Below are 23,656 nucleotides of genomic sequence, written 5' to 3' on the forward strand. Positions count from 1 at the left end.
CAGTCAATAGAAGAAGTGGACATATGTATATCACCACTAAGATGTTGTGATAAGTGTAGCATAAAATAAAGCAAGTATAAGGTTCTGTGTTATCACTCTGAAGAGAGACTAATGATAGCAGGGATCAAGGTGGGCAGGGCAGGTTTTCCAGAGGAGGTTATACCTAAGCCAAACCAGGAGCACCAAGCCAAAGGGAAGAACATGTTCCAGGAAGAAGATCCGGTGTGACAGTGTGAGTTTTGGGATAGATGCTTGTGCCTTCCAAAGTGACTGGGAATGCAAGAAGCAGAGCAAATTTAGAGAAAAATTAATGGGCATATTCTTCAAAACATATTCTTCGAAAAATAGGCGTTATTGCCTCTTTTTTATGAAGCTTTCTCACTCTAACCTAGCCCAAAGTATTTTTTGCCCCATAGGATTGACAAAATTATGATCTCAAGCTATAGAAATCTTAGAATAGTTGATTGAATACAGAAAAAATTAACATAAGTAAATACATTATTATGCTTGAGTCCAAAATAATCAATTTCATGAATAAAGAATAGGAGAAACAGAATAGAGCCTATAAGTATCAAAAATATTATTAGTATTCTTAATTTTAATATTCTTTTATTATATTACCCTGGTCACTCATATGCCAGAAAGATGGGTATGGTCGTTGTTAAAAAGGCCCTCTTGTTGCTTGGCTCTAAGTGGTTTGATGCTAGTATCTGTGGGCTGACTCTTATAGGCAGTAACTATGATAAGTAAATGAGCTGGTGTTTACTCCCCTAAAACCCTTAGGCAAGGCCACAATAAACTAGTGGGGAAAAAAGTAAGATTACTATGCATTTGAAATTCTAGAAGAAGGTTCCACATTTTGACAGTAGCTTGGGATTTTTGCCTTAAATACCCCTCCTTTACTTCTTTGCTGCATCGCATTCCAAAAGCAAATTTATCAGACCCTCAGAAGATGCACTGATCTGTCATCAAATCCTTCCTGTGTTAAAAGAGGCTTCCTTTGAGGAACTAGTCTTTGTTAGTTAATCCCATCAACTGAAAACCTGCATTTCAAAACAACCGGTGAATACAAAACAGAGCATGGCTTCGTTTACAGGAAATCTTTGGAGTCTCAAGAAATCTATGAGGCTCTCTCTTCTACAGCAGTTTTTGCCTGAGCTGCTTTTGTGTTTAAACAAAGAATAACGTGGAAGGGACTTTCAGTTCTGAGGACTCGACTCAAGTTCAGGACGTGGTGGTCTGCTCACACTTCTTAATGCATTAGGAAATGTAGTATTTTTGGCTGTTTGGAAGCATCTTTGTGAATTTTGAAATGAAGACAAGACTACAAATAAAAATCATCCGAATTCTCCATAAAGAAGAGTAGAATTGTGGTTCTCTGGGTCTGCAAAGTCTTCTACCTCAGGTTAAAAATGCAGAAGATCCTCTCCTATAAAGAAACAAATTTAGAATGACAGATTTTTAGCTTGAGATTATAAAGGGTGGAAGAAGACACTTAGGAAGAAAAGAAGCCTGGAGTCTCTTTTGTATCAATTTAGCAGAAGAATCAACACCTTTTATCTTTGTTCCATGGTTTAATAATTCAATTATATTTTTCTTTCCCCTAAAAAAAAACAGTTGTAAACAATGATTGCAATAGTTAAGTATTTTTTTTCCTTTAAAAATCTTAGAAAAACTTTAGGATCAAATTGCTTCCAAATTTAACTTGATTGATTCCTGAATAAGAAATACCACTTTAAAATGAAATTCTTGCATTCTGGAGAGTATTATAAACAGCCAAAAAAACAAGAGAGGAAAACTGTATTGTTTGAAAGCATGCTTGGATAAATGTGTTGCAGATCACTAATAGTCAATAGCATTATTTGGAAGATTTAGAGACGGTCTGGTTTGCATTAAACATATTTACACTTTAAAATGCCTTGTGAATTAAGTCAAGCTTTACTACAAGCAGATGCTAAGAAATATGAAAATATATAGAATTTTGCTGTGTGACGATCATCGTTATCTAAGGGATTTGATTCACCAGATTTTGAAAAACCACTTGGCATTGTTTTTCCAGAGAGCACAGTCAGATGAACTGGAAAAAATCGAAAAGCACAGCCGTTCCTCCAAAGACAAGGAAAATGCCAAGTCCCTGGACAAACCTGAGCAGTAAGCATCCCTTAGGGCCCTGCAGAGGGCGTCCGGGCCACGGGCGGGCTCTTTCCATTGCGAAAATGCCGTGTCTTCTGTGCATGATGGTTATGAATGATACAAGGATAAATATCTGTTTATGTGAATTATATTTTTCCTCTTAACTTGGCTTTATTTCCTTAGGTTCCTTTATGAACTGTCACTAATCCCCAACTTTTCAGAGCGAGTCTTTTGCATCCTGTTCCAGTCCACGTTTTCAGAAAGCATCTGCTCAATTCGTCGCAAACTGGAATTGCTACAGAAATTGTGTGAGGTGAGTTCTGGTCCACAGAGAGCTGAAGCATGGGTTCTGATGTTGAAATGTGTTCAGTTATGTTCATATTTCAAAAAGGTTTTCTTTTATTTGCTCTAAGTACTCAGAAAATTTGAAGGATAGCAGTCCCGCAGAAGACAACATACTATGATCGAGCTTCGACATCAAACCAAATGTTGAGGTTGGCACGCAGGACTGCAGGGCCGCATTGCTAGAGTGTGGGCATTGGGCGTCCACCTCCAGAGATTTCTCTCCCTTCTGTTTTTGCCACGACAAAATCTTCACTTTTCATGGTCCTCTCATACATCAGACTTTCAATTCACTGTGATTTGAAGACATATTACTTACTTTCCTTCATTTTTGGAAGGACCCATCAACAAATTGTTAATAACTGCAATCAAATGATTTAGGAACAGCCATGTGACTCAACAGAAGATAGTCTTCTGAAAGCGAAGAATAAATGCTTGACAAAAATTGCCAATATTAACATTTAAAACAATTTGTTAAAAATCGGTTGTACCACTTGTTCTGGTTGTGGTAAATCATTTTGCAAAGTAGTAAGATGTTACTAAAGACACATTTTCAGAGGAAGTGACATGAGAATTCAAGTTAATGTTTTAGAAGATGTGAGTGTGAACTTTTCAGGAATAAATCAAAATTTGGAAATTAATCTTTATAACTACATTTTGGTTTCCCATAACTTATGCCAAAAATTTGTGTTGCTCCAGAGGTAGGTACAAATAGGATGATGGCAGTGACATTATTTTGTAGTAGTTCTCCTGTTACCGCCTTGTTTGTTTTCCTTGCAGTTACAGCATACAAATGGCCTAGATGGGGATCTCTCAATTTACGAAGCCATGCCTGAAGGCTTGATGGTGGTGCAACTTTTTAAAGTTAACTTTGGAGACACTGCTCTTAAAATATACCTAATAATGAGCAATAATAAAGTTTGGATGTGAGTCAAAATTATTAGTATAATGTGACTATCTGCCGCTGATTTAAGATAATTCAAACAAAACTTTGTACAGATCTCCCTCGACTTAACGATGGGATTATGTCCCGATAAACCCATCAAGTTGAAAATATCATTAAGCTGAAAATGTGTTTAATTACGCCTAACATACCAACCATCATAGCTTAGCCTAGCCTACCTTAAACGTGCTCAGAACACTCACATTAGTCCACACTTGGGCAAAATCATCTAAGACAAAGCCTATTTTATTAAAAAAGTGTTGACTATCTTATGTAATTTATTGAATACTGTACTGAAAGTGAAAAACAGAATGGTTGTCTGGGTACAGAATGGTTGTAAGTGTATGGGTTGTTCACTCTCATGATCGCGGGGCTGACTGGGAAAGCATCTTAACCGCGTCTTGCTAGCCTGGGAAGGAACAAAATTCAAAATTCAAGTACAGTTTATACTGAATGCATATTGATTTCGCACCATCGTAAAGTCAAAAACTCGTAAGTCAAACCATGGTAAGCCAGGGACTGTCTGTCTAAGAGAATTCTTGATCCTGTTTTGCAGACATTAACAAATGGCCCAGGGGTTATGCAGGTTCTGGGCTTGGTTCTTGCCTTTGGCAACTACATGAATGGCGGAAATAAGACTCGGGGACAGGCAGATGGTTTCGGATTAGACATTCTCCCGAAGCTGAAGGATGTCAAAAGCAGTGTAAGTATTTTGTATGAGTGAGTGTAGGCAAATTGAAGATAAGACGTTTTGTTTAGTAATAAGTTTGACCATAAACCAGTTGCAATAAATGCTTCTTTATATTCCAAAGTCAAAAGTTTCTTTATGTTCTGAGCTAGATAAAAGTAATGGCCATCATAGGTTTGTGATTTTGTGAACAATAATGTTGCTTAAAGTGAGTAATTTTGAATCCTGTGTCTAATGAATAATTGAGTAGACAATATTTTAAAATAAAAATAATTTTTTCATTCTCCATTTTCCATGTCTGCTAATATTTATCCTATTGAACTCTCAGGAGTAATTAATTTCTACAAATTAGACAGTATATCCATTATTTTCTTCTTCTCTTCCGTGGTAAGCAATGGAGGCCAACACACCCATGTTTTAAAAACAAAACAAAGATAAGGGAAAGTAGTTTGTAAATAAAATATAGAAGACAATCCTGTTTTGCTACATACTATTTTTGGTACTGGTATGTGTGGGAGTATCTAAGCCCTTTTGGGGCTTATTTTTATTATTTTTTGATCCTACTCTATAGTTGTGTTTGTTTAAAATGAATATCTAAGAGATTATGAGAGTGTCAGTAGAAATATAAGGTTAGGAAAACCGCCATGATGGTCAGAGTTAAAGTCTGAGATTGTAAACTTCGAAAATAATGGAATTCTGGTTCTCTGACAGAAGAATCTGCACGTGGAATTGTATGATGAAGGAATTATGGATGTGGTTTTATGTTATTTTTTTTTGTGTGTGAGGAAGATTGGCCCTGAGCTAACATCTGCCAATCCTCCTCTTTTTGTTGAGAAAGACTGGCCGTGGGCTAACATCCATGCCCATCTTCCTCCACTTTATATGGGAAGCTGCCACAGCATGGCTTGACAAGCAGTGCGTCAGTGCGCGCCTGGGATCCGAACCGGCGAACCCGGGGCCGCCACAGCGGAGCGTGCGCACTTAACCACTTGCGCCACTGGGCCGGCCCCAATGTGGTTTTAAAATATTAAGTTGAAGTAAACAATTGGCTCATAGAAATGAAAATATATAGAACTGTCCTTCCTAGGTAATAAATAATCTCCCTCACAAGAAAGAGAGACTTTTTTCAGTAACTTGTTTGTTTATTCCTTCATTCGTCCACTCATCCATTCATTTAACTTCTTTCCTTGGGCTTCTCTGAAATGCCAGATACTGTGCTTTTCCAAAATTGAGTAAAACATAGTCCTTTCTTGGAACACCAACAGAATATAATTTTTGTGATTTTTATGGTTATATTTGTTCAAATGCTATTATATTTGTATGATACATGTTTTCATAGGAACCTCCAATATGTCAACCTGACAAATCCCTTTTGTTCAGAAACAAAAGCTCTCTTCTAAACACACGGTAGTTCTTGAATAGTTCTTAACAACTGGTTGTTGGATTGAAACAAGTCGCTTTTGCAATTACCATTGGGGTATAAATAGCATCAACATAATGTTTAACTTATTATGGATCTGAAATAGATTCTGATAATCATATGTGAAAAAGGGATTATTTATTTTTTTGTTTGGTTGATATATCTTATTCAATCCCCCAGTAAGTTAAATTTCATTAATTTAAATAATTAAGGAGTAATCTAGATAAAAATTAAATGATGAATCAAGAAGCAAGATTTTTATTATAATTTCACTTGCATTCTCACAAGAACTGTGAAAAATCTTCCTAATTTGTTTCTTTCTCTATAAAACAAATATAACAATGTCTACTCCTTAGTACTATTTGTAGACCTGCAGGGACAGAGCTGTGCTCAGATCACTCATAATTTTCGCTCAGCCTGCCTATCAGTAGGCATTGAATGAGTATTTGGTTAATTGATTCAGCTATTGCTAACCATTTCATTGATTGACAAGTTAGGAAATAGAAAGGAAGTCAAGTTGCTTAAATCATTTTATAAGCAAATCCTGTTTCTAATAAATATATTACTTTTATTATTATTGCTATATATCACTATGTGATTGACATATTATTCTTATCACTATATATTACTATGAGGGAAGTGTCTAATAGATATATTACTATATCATGTCAAATTTGATTATAAAGGAATGTTGCTCTTTTTATAAATAGGGAAAAATCATGGTCAGATTGAACCATCTTAGGGGATGTAGTTTGTATCGTAGGGTTTTTAAAAATATATATATATGTTTGGTCTCTCACATTCAGATTATCTAATACTAATTTTGAGTAATGCGAAAAAAAATAATTAATGCCTCTAAATGTGCCAGAAAGGAGGTGAAAAGCTAGTCTTTGAAGACTGTTAGATATGAAACAGTTTTACGTGTTTTTCTGTAGAACTTCACACATTTCATTATTTATAGCTGCATGGATATTAATTCCTTGATCTCAGTTCCTGACATAATAATTTATAATTTGTATTTGCATTTTTAAAGCTATTGCTTACTGGAAATAATACCTTTTTTATTTCCCTAATCTATGTACTAACAAGCCTCACTCAGACTTACTGGTAGAGTAATAACTTTTGGTCCAGCTGTTTAGAAATGCTAGCAATATTTAGTCATTTCAGTTAAGATAGAAGTTATACCTTTTGTTTTTTTTTGTGAGGAAGATTAGCCCTGAGCTAACATCTGTTGCCAATCCTCCTCTTTTTGCTGAGAAAGATTGGCCCTGGGCTAATGTCCATGCCCATCTTCCTCTACTTTATATGTGGGATGCCGCCACAGCATGGCTTGACAAGCGGTGCGTAGGTCCGCACCCGGGATCCGAACCTGCGAACTCTGGGCTGCCGAAGTGGAGTGCGAGAACTTAACCACGACACCACCGGGCTGGCCCCATACCTTTTAATAATAGAACAAAAGTTAATGAACTGATTTTCTAATTGAGGAGGGTATAGACAGGAAAGTGTTGACAGTTATAGATGCCATCCTTATTAAACAGCTGTGCTCTCGCTTGGAGCTTCGATTTGAACACTGGGGAAAAAGAAGATCTCCTATGCCATGAAACTCCTTAGGTACAGTGACTGAAGTATCTGAAATATAGTATTTCACGTTTCATTCTAAATGTTGTCATCTACATATGCAGATTTTCTGGAATTTACTTAACACTATTATATTTAATAATTTTTAAAATATATTTTTACTTACTTTGGTCTTTCTGCCTAGGACAATAGCAGAAGCCTTTTGTCATATATCGTTTCCTATTATCTTCGAAATTTTGACGAGGTATGACGATTTTTACGTATAGTCATATTTTGTTATTCTTTGTTGTTGACTGATTTGGCAGTGTTTGTTCTTGTTTTGCCATTGCTGCTGTTGTATTGTTCTTATTTATATTGATACTGATTTGTTTAAAAATTGCGTTTCTTGCTAATTAGGACGCTGGCAAAGAACAGTGTGTCTTTCCACTACCAGAACCCCAGGACCTTTTCCAGGCCTCGCAGATGAAGTTTGAAGATTTTCAAAAAGATCTCAGAAAACTAAAGAAAGACTTGAAAGGTAACTTCTAATCTTAAATAAACTCGTGTTTATTATTTATGCTTTTTTTTTAATGAGAGAAGACAGACTTTTCAATGTTTTTGAAGGAAGTAAAGTCTTTTACAGTCTTGTAGAACTAAAAATTTTTTGGTTGGCAAAAGAAAAATTTTACCAGTAATCTGATTCTTTTGTTGTCTGAAAAGTTAGATGTATTATAAATTTAAGTATTGAATAATACCTTAGTGATTTGAATAGCCATCTCTCGCCAGGAGCAAATTTGATCATCTTGTTTTCACTTTATAGCCAACAACATTTGCACATTTATCATGTCATTGTTAAAAGATAAATAGTCCCTCCCCAACCTCCCGTGGTATACTTGCCCAAGATTTTGTGGCTTGTAAACTTTCCTGGGAACAAAATATCTCTTTTACATAGTTGGTCAAAAACCACGTGTGTGTAATGTTTTATCAGTAGTCGAGGAGCTTTATATCCAATCGTTTTGAAAAGAGTCTGAAATTCTTCAAATTTCTAAATTAAAATTGACATTTACACAAAAGCAAATAGTTTACAAAATTTTTTTATTTTTGTGAGCAAAATCCCTTTTATCCCCCATTCATGAGGTTTCTTATTGTTATGGAATTGAGAACCTCAGCTATCTATTTAAGCCTCTTTCTAATTTTATGAAGCACAGACAGGGAGTGAATAAATTTATGTGAGATTTTCATTTGATGTTGTATTACTAGATGAGAAGAAGAGGCTTGGTTACCCCTATCTAGAAACCAAAAAGATGATATAACTTTTTTTTTTTTACTGAGGAAGATCAGCCCTGAGCTAACATCTGTTGCCAATCTTCCTCTTTTTTTTGCTTGAGGAAGATTAGCTCTGAGCTAATATCTGTGCCAGTCTTCCTTTATTTTGTATGTGGGTCGCCACCACAGCATGACTGACGAGCGGTATAGGTCTGTGCCCGGGATGTGAACCTGCCAACTCGGGCCGCCAAAGTGGAGCCTGTGGAACTTTAACCATTACGCCACGGGGCCAGCCCCAAGATGATATAACTTCTAAGAGATTCTATTTCAATTTTGAAATATTTATCCAAAGATATTGATCTATAATCAGATTTATGGAGTTGTTATGTTCTGGTCACAGATGCTTTTATATGGATTTAGGTCAACATAGCAACGTTGTATAGTTTGCTCGTAGTTCCTAAACACTCAACAATATTTATCATAGGCATGAGGCATGTGTTAGGCATTTGCTAGGTACAACAGGTACCCAAAGATACAATCATTGCTGTCAAAGAGGGGTGAATCCTGTCACTTAGATGTTTCTCCTTAGAGCCTCAGATATGGGTGCTCATTGATTGAGCCCAAGAATGACTGCCTTATTTAAAAAAATAATAAATCAAACTATGTTACATTTGTATAATACTATGTTACTATGTATTTAAGTTAAGTATGTTTCTTAAAACAGTAAGAAACCCAAACCATTCATGTATAGTTTTTATCAGATCTTGGTTTGCTTATGAAATTGTACACACACATTCTCTTTCTCTCTCTCTGATGTGGTGCTAGGGGCATTTCTGGGGTATCGGGAAAATACTTCACACTGAATCAACAATTCAATCTTGCAAAGTCAGATTTCATGGTTTGCAGATGACTTAAGACATGAGAGGAATGGTTATCTTGTTTCCAGGGGATTTATGTTTGCTTAGGTTGGTGCATCACTTTGGAATGTTACCTCATTTATTTTTCATATCTACGTGCCTTCTTACAATGTTATTAAATATGCATGTGGCCGTGAAAATGGCAAGTTCTCACAAGACTTAGAGCTGAAAAGAGAGAACTAACACAAGGTAATGGGTTTGAAAGGGATGAGTAGCCAGTGCCACTGAGTGCTGTTTCCTCTTGCACATCTGTCTTCTGGAGCAATGTGGTAACTACAGAAGACTGAATACTGTAGGAGCATCTTAGCAGTGTTTGAGTGTCTCAGAGGATGAAGGTGATGATTTTCACCCCAAGGGTTTATGCCTCCCCTGGGGGTAAAGTGAACTTCTCTGCAAGGCCTGTTCCCTCAACTAGCAGCTGTAGCATTTGCCCAGCACAGTATTTTCTCAAGTTTGTCCACAGGTTTTTACAATTTGATGCCCTAGAAATGGGGAGTTTCATGACCAAATGAATATAAGAACTTCCAGGTTAAGATAAATCTAAAAGGAATTCCCAGTGTTCTCTGAAAGAAGGGTTGGCAGCAGTTCCCCAATTTATTTGACCACAGAGCACTTTTTTTGCAGAATATCTGGTAGGTTCTCTAGTTGGTGGGACACATTTTAAGAAATGCAACCCTGGTACCATGTTAGTAGCAGAAGCATGGTGTTCGCCTCTAAGGAACTCACAGTGAAGGTGGGGAAATGAACTATAGTTCATGAAATAATGTAATTATATATTGTGTTCTTGTAAAAGGAGATCAGCTTGAAGAGCTGCGTACAAGGCTGTCAAACTCTGAGATAGCTTTTAAAAACTGACAAAAATCATAATTTAATCATACCTCTTATTTTTTGCTTTTCCAAAATTTGAGCTTTTCTATAGAAAATAAGATGTTTTGTGACACAAAGAAGGAAATCTTGTAAATTCAATTTCTGGGAAGGATTTAGCATGAATGTAGCATTTCATATCAACAAGACATAGAGTAAAACTGCCTCATCTCTTTTTAGGATGAGATGGGTATAAATAGCTATGTACATTGATCTGACTAAATGGGAGTCAAATAGGAGATTATTGGATTATGTTATTTTGGATATAATTACTTTAAAATAATGTCTACTTTGGTACATGTAGCCTGTTAAAAATGATTCCTTCTAAGTAATCAATTTAGGCAGTTCATTTAAGAAGATTCAAATGGCCTGTCCATTTTTTTTCCAGAAGCAAGTTGTTTTTAGAAGGTTTAGAAAATGAGATGATGTATGTAAAGAATTCATCCAAATACTTTTCATGTAATATATGAAATAAGTATCCAATAAATATTGGCTAGTCATGATAAGGAAAAAATAGAATAAATAGCGTGCTTGGTTTGATACAGACAGGTAAGCTGTAATCATTAAGTCACTCATCTTCTGCCTCTATCACTTCTGCTTCTGCGTCGAGACTTGATTTTTATTTCTAAGGAAAGACTGAGAAATAGTGTGTTATGGCTCAGACATTTTAATAAGACAACTGAATCCCAGGTTAGCATTTTATAAGAACATGCACTGTGTTTGGTTTCTATACCTGTTCCCGAGATTTCCGCAGCTCCTCGGGGTGTCCCCTGGCTTTCTGAGCTCACTGACATGTCATTTGTTAAGCAACCTGATCTGCTTTTGATCTCTTCTGGCTGTCAGCAGCTTTCCTTGATGCAGTCATGCCAAATGATGGCGTCTGTTCCAGTGCCTTTCTTGGGTAGAAACGGTAGCACTTGCCACATGACTTAAATCAACTCAACAGGTACAGAGCATTGAGTAATTAAGTTACCAGAACTGGGCAAGAATGTTCTCATGCAAATTCTCCCCTGTGTCCACCACCCCTCCCCCTCCCTTCAATACCTGACTTGAAAATGTTTAAAATTCATTAACTGCATCTTCAAGTTGAAGTAATATCTGTGTCCAGAGATACATAGGGAAAAAACAGCCTTTAAACTTGTTTGTATTGATTTATATTTGTTTGTAACAATTACATTTACGATTGTAAATTTTTGATATTTATTTTTTGTTTGAGGAGAGCAAAAAGGATGTTATAAACTCAATTCAGATGCACCTAATACCTTTTTTAAAAACAACTTTTTGTGATTTTAAAATAAATATCAGTTCAGCATAGGGACATCAGACAATGTTGAAAAATGTAGAGAAGAAAATATTTTATCTGTAATCTTACAGTCCAATAATAAATAACATTAATATTTTGATATATTTTATCTGGGATGTGTATGTATATTGCACATGCATGAATTATACTTTTGGAACTATGATGTGTATAATTTTTGTCCATTCTTACATTCTCTGTTTTATAATTGATAATTTAATTTATGTACATTTACATTCTGTCTCTTTCTGGTTTTCTGTTGCCTTGACAAATTTTTCAATATTCTTTCCCTGATTCCTCATTTTGGAGCAATAGGTAATATTTCTATTAATTTGTTGGCTGATCTTAAATGTTAACATATTTTCTTAATTTATATAATTTTATTATATGCTATAAATTTATTTAGTTTGTTTACCTTCCCAAATAAGGTGAAAGTTTTAGAACATTCTAACCAATAATTAAACTACTCTCATCTTTCTTTTAGTGTTTTTCCAGACTTTTGGTCCTATCATTTTTCTTTAAAAATTACTTATATTTTATAATCATTAGGAATAACATTTACCAATATATTTAATCACTCACTGTGCCACTATTGTTACATCTCATTTTTCCCCTTCTCATCTGGTTGTTATCTTAATGATGATTGGTGGATGTTAAACTCTTAGTCAGAAAGTGACTGAAAAAAAATTTTACCCCTCATTTTTGGATGATAATTTTGCTGGATATGGAATTCTAGATTGACTTATTTTTCATCAGTATTTTGAAGATACTTTTTTTTTCTTCTGCTATCTCTTATCACTGATAAGTTTGTTTTCAATCTAATTGTCATTCTTGTGTAGATAATCTGTCTTTTCTTTTTTGGTGATTTTTATAATTCTCTCATCTGCATTAATCTTTGGCTTTGCTTTAATATATGTAGTATGAGTCTATTTATTTGTTTGTTTGTTTATTATCTTGCTCTGTACTTAATGAGAACTTTCAACTTGAAGACTGATGTCTTCCTTAAGGTCTTAAGAATTCTCAACAATTATCTGTTCACATATTCATCATTTTTGTCCTCTTTTCCTGAAACTCTTTTTAGATGTACATTGCAGCCTCTTGGTCTAACTCTCTATGTCTTCTAACTTTTCTTAATATTTTAAAAATCCGCCCCGCTCTTTTGCTATAATCTTCATGCATTCCTCAACGTTGTCTTCCAGTTCATTAATTCTCCCTTTGACTCGATCCAATCTGGTGTTCATGTTATCAATGCAACTATTTTTAAATCATGATAATTTTTTTGTTTCCAAGATTTCCAATGTGTTTTTTTACCTTATGTATTTTTTACCTTTAAAGTAATTTCTTGTTCTTATTTTGGATATTATCTTTTCTTTATCTCTTTGGTGTTTATAAAAATGTATTAAAGTCTTTTTTGGATTTTGTATAGTTTTTGTTTCATCTGAAATGAATCTGTCTTTCATTTTTTAATAGCTGTAAGCTGTCTTTCTACGCGGTTTCCTTTGTGGCATTGGAATGTTAATTTGAAACAGGTGTCAGAAAATTATAGTTTATGGGTTAAATGGAGCTTCTTTTTGTAAATAGCATTCAACTGGAACATAGCCATACACACCCAACCATTATTGTCTGTGATTGCTTTTGTGTTACAACTGCAGAGTTGAGGAATTGTGACAGAACCCATCTATCAATCTGTCTGTCCCTTGCTCTCTCTCCTCCCCTGGCCCCCCAAATCCTGCACTCTCTTGATTTTTTCGATTGCTTTGACTTGGCCTGCATTTGGCCCCCAGGCCAGATCCAAAGCTTTTCTCAGCAGCTTGGAGCTCCTACCCTGTGGGAATGTTAGGTTTATTACAGAGTCCATCATCAAGCTAGTGGGTGACTTGGCTTAGGTCTTGCCTGGACAGCTGTCCCTACCTACTCTTGCTGCCCCCGGCACACAGCTGCATAGAGGCTGTAGCTGTTTCATCCTCCTTTCTTGAGTTGGGGAGCCCAGTCACAGCTCTGGGTTTCCAGTAGTGAGACTGGTTTCGTTCTCTGCTGTGTGAACTGTCCCTTCACCCATCTCTACATAAGCCAAGATCTTTATCTTCTCCTCCGCATACATACTTCAGTGACCTCTCTCTTCAGCACTGTCTATTAACTTGAGTTTCTCTGCTATTTCTGGTCCAAGGAGATATTAACACTTTTTTCAGAAGCATACTGTGCCTGTTTGATTTTCTCTTGTTATGGTCTCATTCATTGCTATGTGTTTTCCAACAGAAGGAAGGCTCAACCTATGAATGAATCATTCCATTTGACTAGACATATGTATTCACTTTTATATCTTACTTTTTTTCCTGCTGAAAATGATAACATGAGCATTTTCCCATGCCATTTAATATAATTCAAAAACCATTTATGATGGTTTTGTAATAATCCATCTTATGATCATGCCATAATTTAGTCAATAATTTGATTCTTGTAAGAAATTAGACTCTTCTCAATTTTCCCTTAAGAAATATCATGTTGAACATCTTTATTCATAGCCTTTTTACTATATCTCTGATTATTTCCTTAATATGGATTCTTAGAATTATAATCACAGGATCAAAGACAATGGAACATTTTTTTCAGAGTCCTGATATTTATTACCAAAATGCTTTCTAGAAAAGGAACTTATGAATTTAATGGGTGGGTTCTCTCCTTAAATAGAACAGAATAATAAAATTTATGACACTTAGATCAGTAAGAAATCTTAGAGATATTATAGTCTAATACCTTAGTTATCATTCAACAAATGTTTATTAAATTAATAGAAAATAAAAAATATAAACATAGACCCTTCCCTCAAAGCACATAGAATAATAAGAGGACTAGTGGTTATATGAATGACCACTATATAACAAATATTTTTTAGTTATATAAATAAGATACTATAGAACCATAGAAGAGATCATGATTAAATATACTTGGAAAATCATATTTAAATTGGACTTTGAAAGATCAGTAAAATTCTCTCCAGGGGAAAGAAAAATAAAATTTCAAGCCTGGGCAAGAGCATGAGAAAAGTTACCAGTCCTGTGACTATTAGGGCTTTGATTGTCTATTGATCCATGAGGCCATGGGTTTCTCCATTTATATCACGTTTACATCTGAGGGGTACAAAATATTCATACTTGATATTTGGCTCATTGCAGCAGAATTCATAACTAGGGTTAGAATTGTGCATACACATGGTTTGAAAAAGTACCCCCATCCAGTAGTTTTGATATACCTTTCAAGTCAGCTTGCTGCGCCTACTCTGTGTCAGTATTTTATGTGCATTAACTCATTTAATCTCTGTAATGTAGATATTATCATTAATCCTCTCTGTAGTCATTAGGTAACTACAAGTTAGAGATATTGAATACCCTGCAAAAGGTCACGTAGTATGGGTGGGAGCTGGGTTTGAACCTGGGGGACCCAATCCAGAGCTCACCCTAATGATAACACTAATGTTGCCCCCTGTGGAGTTTCACTGAATGGAAGGTTCCGCCTTGACTGTCCTTAGCTCTTAATACATACCTGACAACGATCTGGACTCAGTAAGTGAGTAAGTGAACCAATAGAGTGACAGGAAATGGATGGTAATATCTGATATAACTAGAGCATAGGGTGCTCAGGGGCGTGGAATTAGGGGATGGCAAGGTGTCCTCGTGAAGGTCTTGAGGACCAACAGAGCAGTTTGGACTTGATTCTGCAATCGTTGGGTAGCCATGGGAATGCTTTTAGGCAACTACGCAACACGCACGGATATGCATTTTTGAAAGGCCATCATGAGGAGCGTGTGAAGGATCGTTTAGAGGAGAGACTAGAGGCAGGAGACCTAGCCGGTTAGAGATGTTGAGGGTGTAAGCTGAGGTCCTTGTGGTAGGAATGAAGAGGAGAGAGGGATCTGGGAGTCTTTGGAGACGCACTGGAACAGGATTCTGTGATTGCACTGATATGCAGAGTGAGGAAGAAGGAGGTACAAGATGACTGTTTCTAGCTCGTGTACCTGGATTGGTGCTGAAACCATTGCAGAAGGGGATACAGGAGGAGTGAATAGAGATAGAAAGTAGTCAGTTTTGCTTTTGAGACATGTTTGGTTAAGATCCTTCAGAACTACAGGAAATTATGTCAAGAATAAAGTGAAAAACACACTTTGAGCGTGAGAAGCCTACGATCCTGTTGTGATTCGGCTAGGATCACCGCTCCAAGCTGAGTCAGCCTCACACTCTGAACTTCAGCAGGCTTTCCACCACCCGCCGAGATTCTGGTGCAGTGTACCGTGCCCACACACAGCGAGTTCCAGAGTCCATTTTCTATTAGATCTAGAATTATTATTCTCTACGAAAAATCAAGAGCATCTTTAGCTTAAAAATGATACAATTTAAAAGTTCCTATTGTAAAATATATTTTAATTAGAAAATAGGTAAGAACCAGGATTATTCGCGTTACAGTGTGCTTTAGCACGGCAGATGAAAGGGGCGAGGGATACTACGAGAATCACACTTGAGTTGTTGAGCTCTGTTCTTTTCGTATGGCTTTTCTGTGTGACCCTGTCTTCTGTTGCCTTATGTATATCTGTCTCTTGTAATGTAAATTTTTATGAGTAATCTATCAAATTTTATTATCCTGATGGTCTCCTCTACAACAGTAGAGCTGTATTTTCACTGTGTGTGATTTTCCTTGTTGGAATTTACTATGTCAAGCAGGTCTATAAAGACTGAGCCTGGTCTGTTTAAGTCAGCAGAGTTTATCCAAATATGTGGTCTCCTCCAAGGCAGTGGAACTCAGAGCTGGTGTTTACTGAGCACCTGTTGTTGCCAAGATACTTTGCTTGATGCTTGGAGGGAAAAGATGAATGATAAATGAGACCTTGTATTTAAAGGTTGTATCGTGTAGTTGAGAGGCCAAACACACAAACAGATAATTACACTATAGTATAGCAACAGTGTGGACAAATAGAAACAGGCAGCAGAGTGGAAGATGAACCTGGTGATACCTAATTGGTTAGGGAAGGCTTGAGTTAGGAATTGCCGTTAGAATGGAGTCATGACTTATGAATACTTTACAGGTGAAATAAGTTATGGAAGGAGATTTGAACAGGCACATAACCAAGTTCCGTTCTTGGAATTGTGAGCAATCCTACATGACTCAAATATAGGCTGAGTGCAGGGAAGTAGAAAATGATAAAACCATAGAGATATGAGCAACCAGATCGTAAAAGCCAGCATAGGCTTGCTGGGCAGGAAGGTGCTAAGTGGGTGAGGGGTGTGTGTGTATTTGGAGCAGGTGGGAAGGAGAATGAGGAGGAGGCAGAGAAGTATTTCAGGCGGAGGAAAAGTCCACATGCCCTCGTATTCTTGGAACACGGTGAGCATGAGATGAGAGAGAAGTTCTGATCATGGAGACTCTACAAGTTTACATTCTTTATAAGGAATTTCTATTTTATTCCATATGCAATTTCCAGCCACTGGAAGATTCTATTTAGGGAACTGGAGTGATAAAATTTATGTCTTGAAAATATTGCTCTGGCAGCATAGAATTTGGGAGACCAGTTAGGAAGGAACTCAAATAAAAGATAATAGTCATTTCGACCAAGGAGGGGGACAGAGGAGATAGAAAGAACTAAACATATCTTTCTAATTTTTAGGGGCAGTGAGGGTGGTATAAAGTAATTATTTAAATTTTTCTGTGTACTAGGCAACATATAAGTGCTTCTGAAAAAAATTGTATCACTCCATAGTTTCCTTCCAGTCAACACTATATAGGTTACTATATATAACGTTAGTATAATCTCTCTCTTTCTCTTTCCATCTCATCTCCCCTCCACTCCCCCATACCAATGTGCAGATGTACTCAATTCAAATAAACTTTTTTCAGAATTCTTAGACTTTTTGTGCTGTAAATCTCTTCACGCTCCATTACTTTCAGTGGTAATTTTGCTAGTGGAAGTGAGAGCTAATGAGAAGAAAATCAAATCATTCCTCATTTAATTCGAAGATCTGATGCTATTTATTCATATGAGAAACAAACAGTAAAGGTGTGCTTCCTCATTGTCACTAATCACTTGCTTTTCTGACCTGACTGCCTTGAGAAACCACAGCTCATCAAAGGGGATTAGTTCTCTGACATTTTGAGTTAAGGTATATTTTACTTTATAAGTGATCCATGATTGTGTTACAATGTGTACTTTGCAAAAATGTTTTTCTTTTAGTGCAATAGCCAACTTAGATTAATTCAAAGCCCATAAGATGCCATTTTGCACAGGGACCCCGATAAGCAAATTATGACATGAAAGCATAGTCTTCACGTGTGTTGTACACGGTCACCATGGGATTAAAGTCATTTACAACAGTCTCCATGCAAATGTTTCCTTCTCCGTCACTGAGGGCCTGCGGTTACTTCTTTTTCCATTTTCATTTGGCAAACTCCTACTTATCCTTCTCTACACAGCTAAAATAGTTCCTCTGTGGTGAAGCTGTCGGGATGAACTTGCCCTGTAGGAGAATGTTGATAAAAGTACACTGGTAGCTACATAAGTGGAGATGTGCAGAGGTGCATGATAACACGTTAATAGCGAGAGTGTATTACACCTAGAATTTTATCTTGGAAAATACTGATTATTATCCTTTTCAAAAATTTAAAAAGTCAGAGAATATGAAATATTGGCAAACATGTGGATTAGTAAGAACTCTTTTACACTGGTGATGGAAATATAAATTGAGGCACCATCTTGGGAAACCATCTGGCAATATCTCATTGAGTTGAAAAAGTCCATAGTCTCTGGCCCAGCATTTGGTCCCTAGATATATACTCTAGTGCACGGGTGACCAGGTGAAATATAGAAGTGTGTTCATATTTATAGTAGCAGCACCAAAGCCCCTTAGATGATTTTCAACAAAATAATTGCTGAGTAAATTATGGTATCTTCTTTCAAAGAACATCTATTGAACAGTGAAACCATTATACTACATTCATTGCCTTAAAAGTGGATAAATCTTATTAATACAATCTTGAGAAAAAACAAGGCATAGAAAAAATACAAACAGAATGATTTCAATTTTCAAGGTTCAACTATGTATATATAACTAAACAATTACTTGTTAAGGGATAGCAAGAAGATGAAAAACACAAACGTGAAGGTAGTGGTTATCTCTGGGCACAAGGGTGAGATGTAGGGAGTACACGGGACTCTTCCAAAATGTTGTTTATGTTCTGTTTCTTAAGTTGTAAGTTGGGTGTATCTTATGTGCATATTTTGCTCCTCTGTAAGTATGACATCTTTAATAATTTTATTTAAGAGGAAATAAAAATAGGCAACCACCCAGGAATATGTTTGAATTAGAGTTGAAATTTAATCATCTGGGCTCCACTAATTTATTTTTTTTTATTTTTTTATTTTTTTAAAGATTTTATTTATTTATTTTTCCCCCCAAAGCCCCAGTAGATAGTTGTGTGTCATAGCTGCACATCCTTCTAGTTGCTGTATGTGGGACGCGGCCTCAGCATGGCCGGAGAAGCAGCGCGTCGGTGCGCGCCCGGGATCCGAACCCGGGTCGCCAGCAGTGGAGCGCGCGCACTTAACCACCAAGCCACGGGGCCGGCCCTGGGCTCCACTAATTTAAAATGTGTGATTATTCAGCCTTTTTTATTCTTTATGACAAAATTATATAGCTTAGCAAATTCAAGAATAAGCACAAAGAACATATGAAATTTAGTTAAAAGAACAAGTTATGTTTAAGAAGACTTTAAATATACGTTTGCAGATGAATGGTACTAATATAAAACCTTTTTTGGGGAAATATTAATCTGAGAAACTGGCATATTTTCTGTTGAACAATTCAAACAGATATTATATATAAGCAATTAATTAAAGTAAAATTAAGCACCAGTGCCAGGAAGCTGTTGAGCACTTAGAAAAATATAATCCATTAATTTTGGTTACCACTTCTTCTAGTTCTGAGTGAAGTCAGGAAAACAGAAACCACACTTATTATTTTAATAGAAATAATTTAACGTAGAGAATTAGGTTAACCCGTGCTGGAGGACTGAAAAGGCGAAAAAGCGATGCTCAGGTCCATGTTGGAACCAGCTGTCATCCCTAGGGCTGGGGGAACAGAGTGAAGAGGTTGGAGTTGTCAGAGACCCGAGAACTTCAGGGAGACAGCTCTGTGGGGCTGGGACCTAGACCTGGTGGAGAGGATACTGCCTCTGCGAATAGTGCCTGAGGAGCTGAGATGGGGGACTGGGGACTCAGAGGAGGTGTCCGCAGAGCTGAGACTGAGGAGGCTGGGAATGGGGACCCCACAGAGCTGGGATTGGGGTGCTCAGAGGTCCCTGCAGAGCTGGGAGGTCGGAAGAGGGGGTTCTGTTCTGCCTGGCTGCACTGGGACTTTCGAGGGGGGCACTGACGCTGGATTTGGGCCGGGAACTGGAACCACCTGCTGGCTGGTGGGGAGGAGAAGAGTCTGGGGGCAGTGTTCATGGAGCAGCAAATCCCTTCAGCTGCCTTCCCCCTCCCCTCCATCCAGCCCCTCTCTTGCCTCCTCATTGGTGGAACCTGCCAGTGAGCCAGATGGCAAAGGAGAAATAGTTTGCTGAGCCCAAGCGCCAGCATCGCAGGCCTTAGTAGAGAAAGGTAGTTTTGGAGCTAAGAGACAATATGTTAATAACTGACATACTGTTTACTTATTTTGTTCTTTAATTTTAAATTATTTATTTACATTATTCTAAGGTGACCCCCCCATCTCTCTTATGGCTCTCCAAGTTAAGAATAAATGGAAGAGATTTATAACTTTTAGAGATACTTAAGCCATACTGTACCCTTCTCTTAGCTCACATTTCTTTATGTTGTCTTCCCAATTTATTTAGTTCTTTGAATGTTGCTTTGTAGACAGCCTCACTGGTGATGATATCCATTTCCAAAACTCGGAGAAGAAAAAAATCAGTACAGAGGACAACTGGAAGATTCTGACCGTAGTCTAGTGCAGAAGAAAGACATCGTACCTGTTTGAGCAGCACTTTTCAGTTCATAATACCTCACGTCTTGTTTGTTCTTGATAATAGTTGACTTGTTGTTAACTCGCTTACCCCCATGATTTGTGGGTCATTCCTAGCAGACCTCTGCCACCTTTCTGTGCTACGTGTGGTCTTCGTTTCTATGACAAAAAGTGTATAACTTTGTATGTATGTCTGTTGGAATTCACAGCTTCTGACTAGCCCTATAATTTATCAAGAATATCTAAAATTCTTGTACTGTGTTCTACAAGTTGAAACTTCACAGAAGTTTCTAATTAATTTCTAATTAATAAAGTAAAAAAAGAATAATAACATACATTGAGACACTACCGTAGGCACGTGCACCTCACATACATTAGCCCTTGCACTAAACCTACTGGACGTGACAGTTGCCATCGCCATGTTGCAGGTGAGAAAACGAAGGTTATTGATATTCCAGAGCTTGTCCAAGGTCTCTCGGGTCACGGGGGTGGAGCAGTGCAAATCTAGTTCTACCTCTGTCGAAGCCTGGTTTCATGTTCTCATGTGTTGCTTCTCTATTTTATTTTATAAAAATACCTTCAATTTCTTCATCTATGTTAATAGAATATGAAATGATATCTGGAGATACTGGTTATTAATCTATAAGATTGGTAAGGCTCCTGAGTGTATCTGACCACTGTCTATATAATTTCCATCTTCACTAACCGGGGGATGTTAGAGATTATTACACCTGTATCGATAAATTACCTGGAATTCCTAGAATAGTTTCAGATATTTAAGTTGGAGTGACTACTCTTTTTTCTTTTGAGATATGTTGAGTAGACTTTAAAACTTCCCCAACCTTAAAAGCCATAAATCCCCTAATAATTCCTTGACTTCATTCCACTTCTTTCTAACACTTATTGTTCCTTTGAATGAGAGACCAGACGGTGCCTCCTTAAACATTTCAGTAACTCCTTTTACATTTCAAATACTTCCTAATTTTCTCATAATTTCTTTTTAATGTTCTCCCCTCCGGCTGCATAAATGTTTCTCTTTCTTCTTTTCTATGGTTCTTTGCATACTTCCCCCTTCTTTCATCCTGTGAATTTAGGAGACTCAAAGTGACAAGACTGTTGAGCCCCAGCACTTTACTTTGCTTTATATGTATCTTTTGTTAATTCTATGTTCATGGGCCCAAACTAGAAAATATTTCCGTTTGGAGCTGTTCTGTCTCGAATTTTGATTTCTTAAGCACTGCACAAAATGTTGCTTTTTGTCTTGAAAATGGACACATAAGAGTTTTGCTTCTTGGGAACAATATGCTTTAATATTTTTAAATTCATACACTGCTTTTGTACCACACTGGAGCCCACTAGCCAGACATTACTGAAGCAAATATCAGCCTCAGTAGAATCTGTTTCAGTTGACAGATGTCAGTCATTGCAGCTTGATTGTGTGGGGCATTTACTAAACTCCTTTATGTCGATGAACACCTGCTGGGTTGCTCACTCCAGGTCTGGCATCAGTGCACATTAGAATTGGAAGATAATGGCAATGGTAGAGACTACACTACTCCAGAGAATCTCACGGGGTGGCTGAGATTTCTAGGCCAGTCGTAGAGGTCTGCAGTTACACTTCAAGTCATCATTGAATGACATCTTTGGAGGCCGCTAATAAAGCCACGCACCCAGCCAAGATCCTGTATGAGCTTGTGTGTTATTTACGCCCTCGATAAACATTCTCACCTAGACCTATAAGTGCGATTTTACTATATCCTTAGAAAATGGCAGAGGCTTTGCATTGAATAAATTCATATATGTAGTATATTAGAGTACATTGTATAATATTTTCAGTTTTATATAAATCGCTTTTATACTCAAGACATTATACCATTTTATTCATAGAATTTAATCTTAAAGAATTTATTTGTACAAATCCTAAATGTTTGAGCAATTTGTTAATTTTTGAAAATTTTATGGTTAAGGATGGACATATTTGAAGAATTCTAGAACCGTTTGTGAAATACCATAAGCAGGTTAACTTGTGGTGAGGTTGCTTTTATTGTTTTATTGTAAGATGCTGCATTTGTCATCTTACATATGGTTTGAGACAATGAAGTAATAACTTTTTACAATTGTCTTAGGAAAGATGAATATTTTTACTTATTTGGAAGAGTAGAGCTTGTAAGACATCTTTAAAAATCTGTCCTTGGTGACCGTTACCAATGTGTTTGCTTGTCACCCTGATGTGCCAGTCAAGCCCTTAATTAGAGACACTGTGTCTGCAGCTCTAGAGCCTTCAGACTCTTAAACTTGAGCCAGATGTAAAGGAAAACCAAGCTTGACACTGTCTGTGAGACGTGCTTGACTTTTCTTAACAGTCTAAAAAAGAAATTGTGTAGAAGCCCCCTAGCCCCAGGTCTTTGGTTAGAAGTCTTAAATGTCCAAGTTAGACCAGCTGGGACACCTTGTTATTCTTTGTTGTTGTTTGCTTATAGCTTTTTATTTCGATATAACTCAAACTTACAGAAAAATTGCAAAGTAGTACGGGGAACTTCTGTATGTTCTTTACCTAGACCATCAGTTGCTTATTTTTTGCCTATCCTGTCTGCACTATCTATCGTTCACTCCCTCCTGCCCCCACGTATAGACATGTATGTCTGCATGCTTGTGTGTACATATGTGGATGTGCATAATTTTTTTTTCTGCACATGACAGCAAGTCAGAGACATCATGCTTCTTTACCCCGAAAGACTTTAGTGTGTATGTTCTAAAAACTTGGACATCCTTTTATGTGTACACAGTATAATTATCAAATGCAGGAAATTTAACATAAATGCTATCATCTAATCCACAGACCATACTCAGAAGCGTTCTTTATAGCCATTTTTCCCAATCCAAGCTCACACATTGCATTTCACTGTCGTGTCTCCTTAGGCTCCTGTAATCTGGAGCAGTTCCTTAGTCTCTTCTTTCTTGATGGTGCCATTTTTGAAGTGCACAGGCTGCTTATTTCGTAGACGTCCCTCTATTTAGGTTTGTCTGCAGGAGTGATGTGTGTCCTCTCCGCATGATGTCAGTCTGTCTCATCACTGAGGGTGATGATACGTCATTGTGGTCACTTCGGCCACTTTGTTCAGGTGGCATCTGCTGGTTCCTCCGCTGTGACATTACGTTCTTCCTTTTATAATTAGTAAGTACTTCGTGAGGTCATTATTTGAAAGTATGTAAATATCTTGTTT

At 36.9% G+C, this 23,656-nt stretch overlaps 1 protein-coding gene across 2 annotated transcripts in view; it reads left to right on the top strand.

The window, feature by feature from the left end:
* FMN2 (formin 2) overlaps positions 1-23,656 on the top strand; it is a 346,386-nt gene that overhangs the window by 207,924 nt on the left and 114,806 nt on the right. The window contains exons 9-13 of one of the 2 annotated variants that reach the window (XM_087424460.1): positions 2,060-2,151; positions 2,317-2,446; positions 3,975-4,121; positions 7,289-7,348; positions 7,501-7,621. In XM_087424460.1, the coding sequence (XP_087280586.1) occupies positions 2,060-2,151; positions 2,317-2,446; positions 3,975-4,121; positions 7,289-7,348; positions 7,501-7,621 (550 nt within the window). Of the gene's footprint in view, positions 1-2,059; positions 2,152-2,316; positions 2,447-3,974; positions 4,122-7,288; positions 7,349-7,500; positions 7,622-23,656 lie in introns of those variants that run through there. The other variant, XM_087424461.1, reaches the window with a different exon arrangement.

This window comes from Ceratotherium simum, chromosome 36 (assembly GCF_057802395.1).
Source record: "Ceratotherium simum simum isolate JZ-2026a chromosome 36, ASM5780239v1, whole genome shotgun sequence".
Taxonomy (NCBI): Eukaryota; Metazoa; Chordata; class Mammalia; order Perissodactyla; family Rhinocerotidae; genus Ceratotherium; species Ceratotherium simum.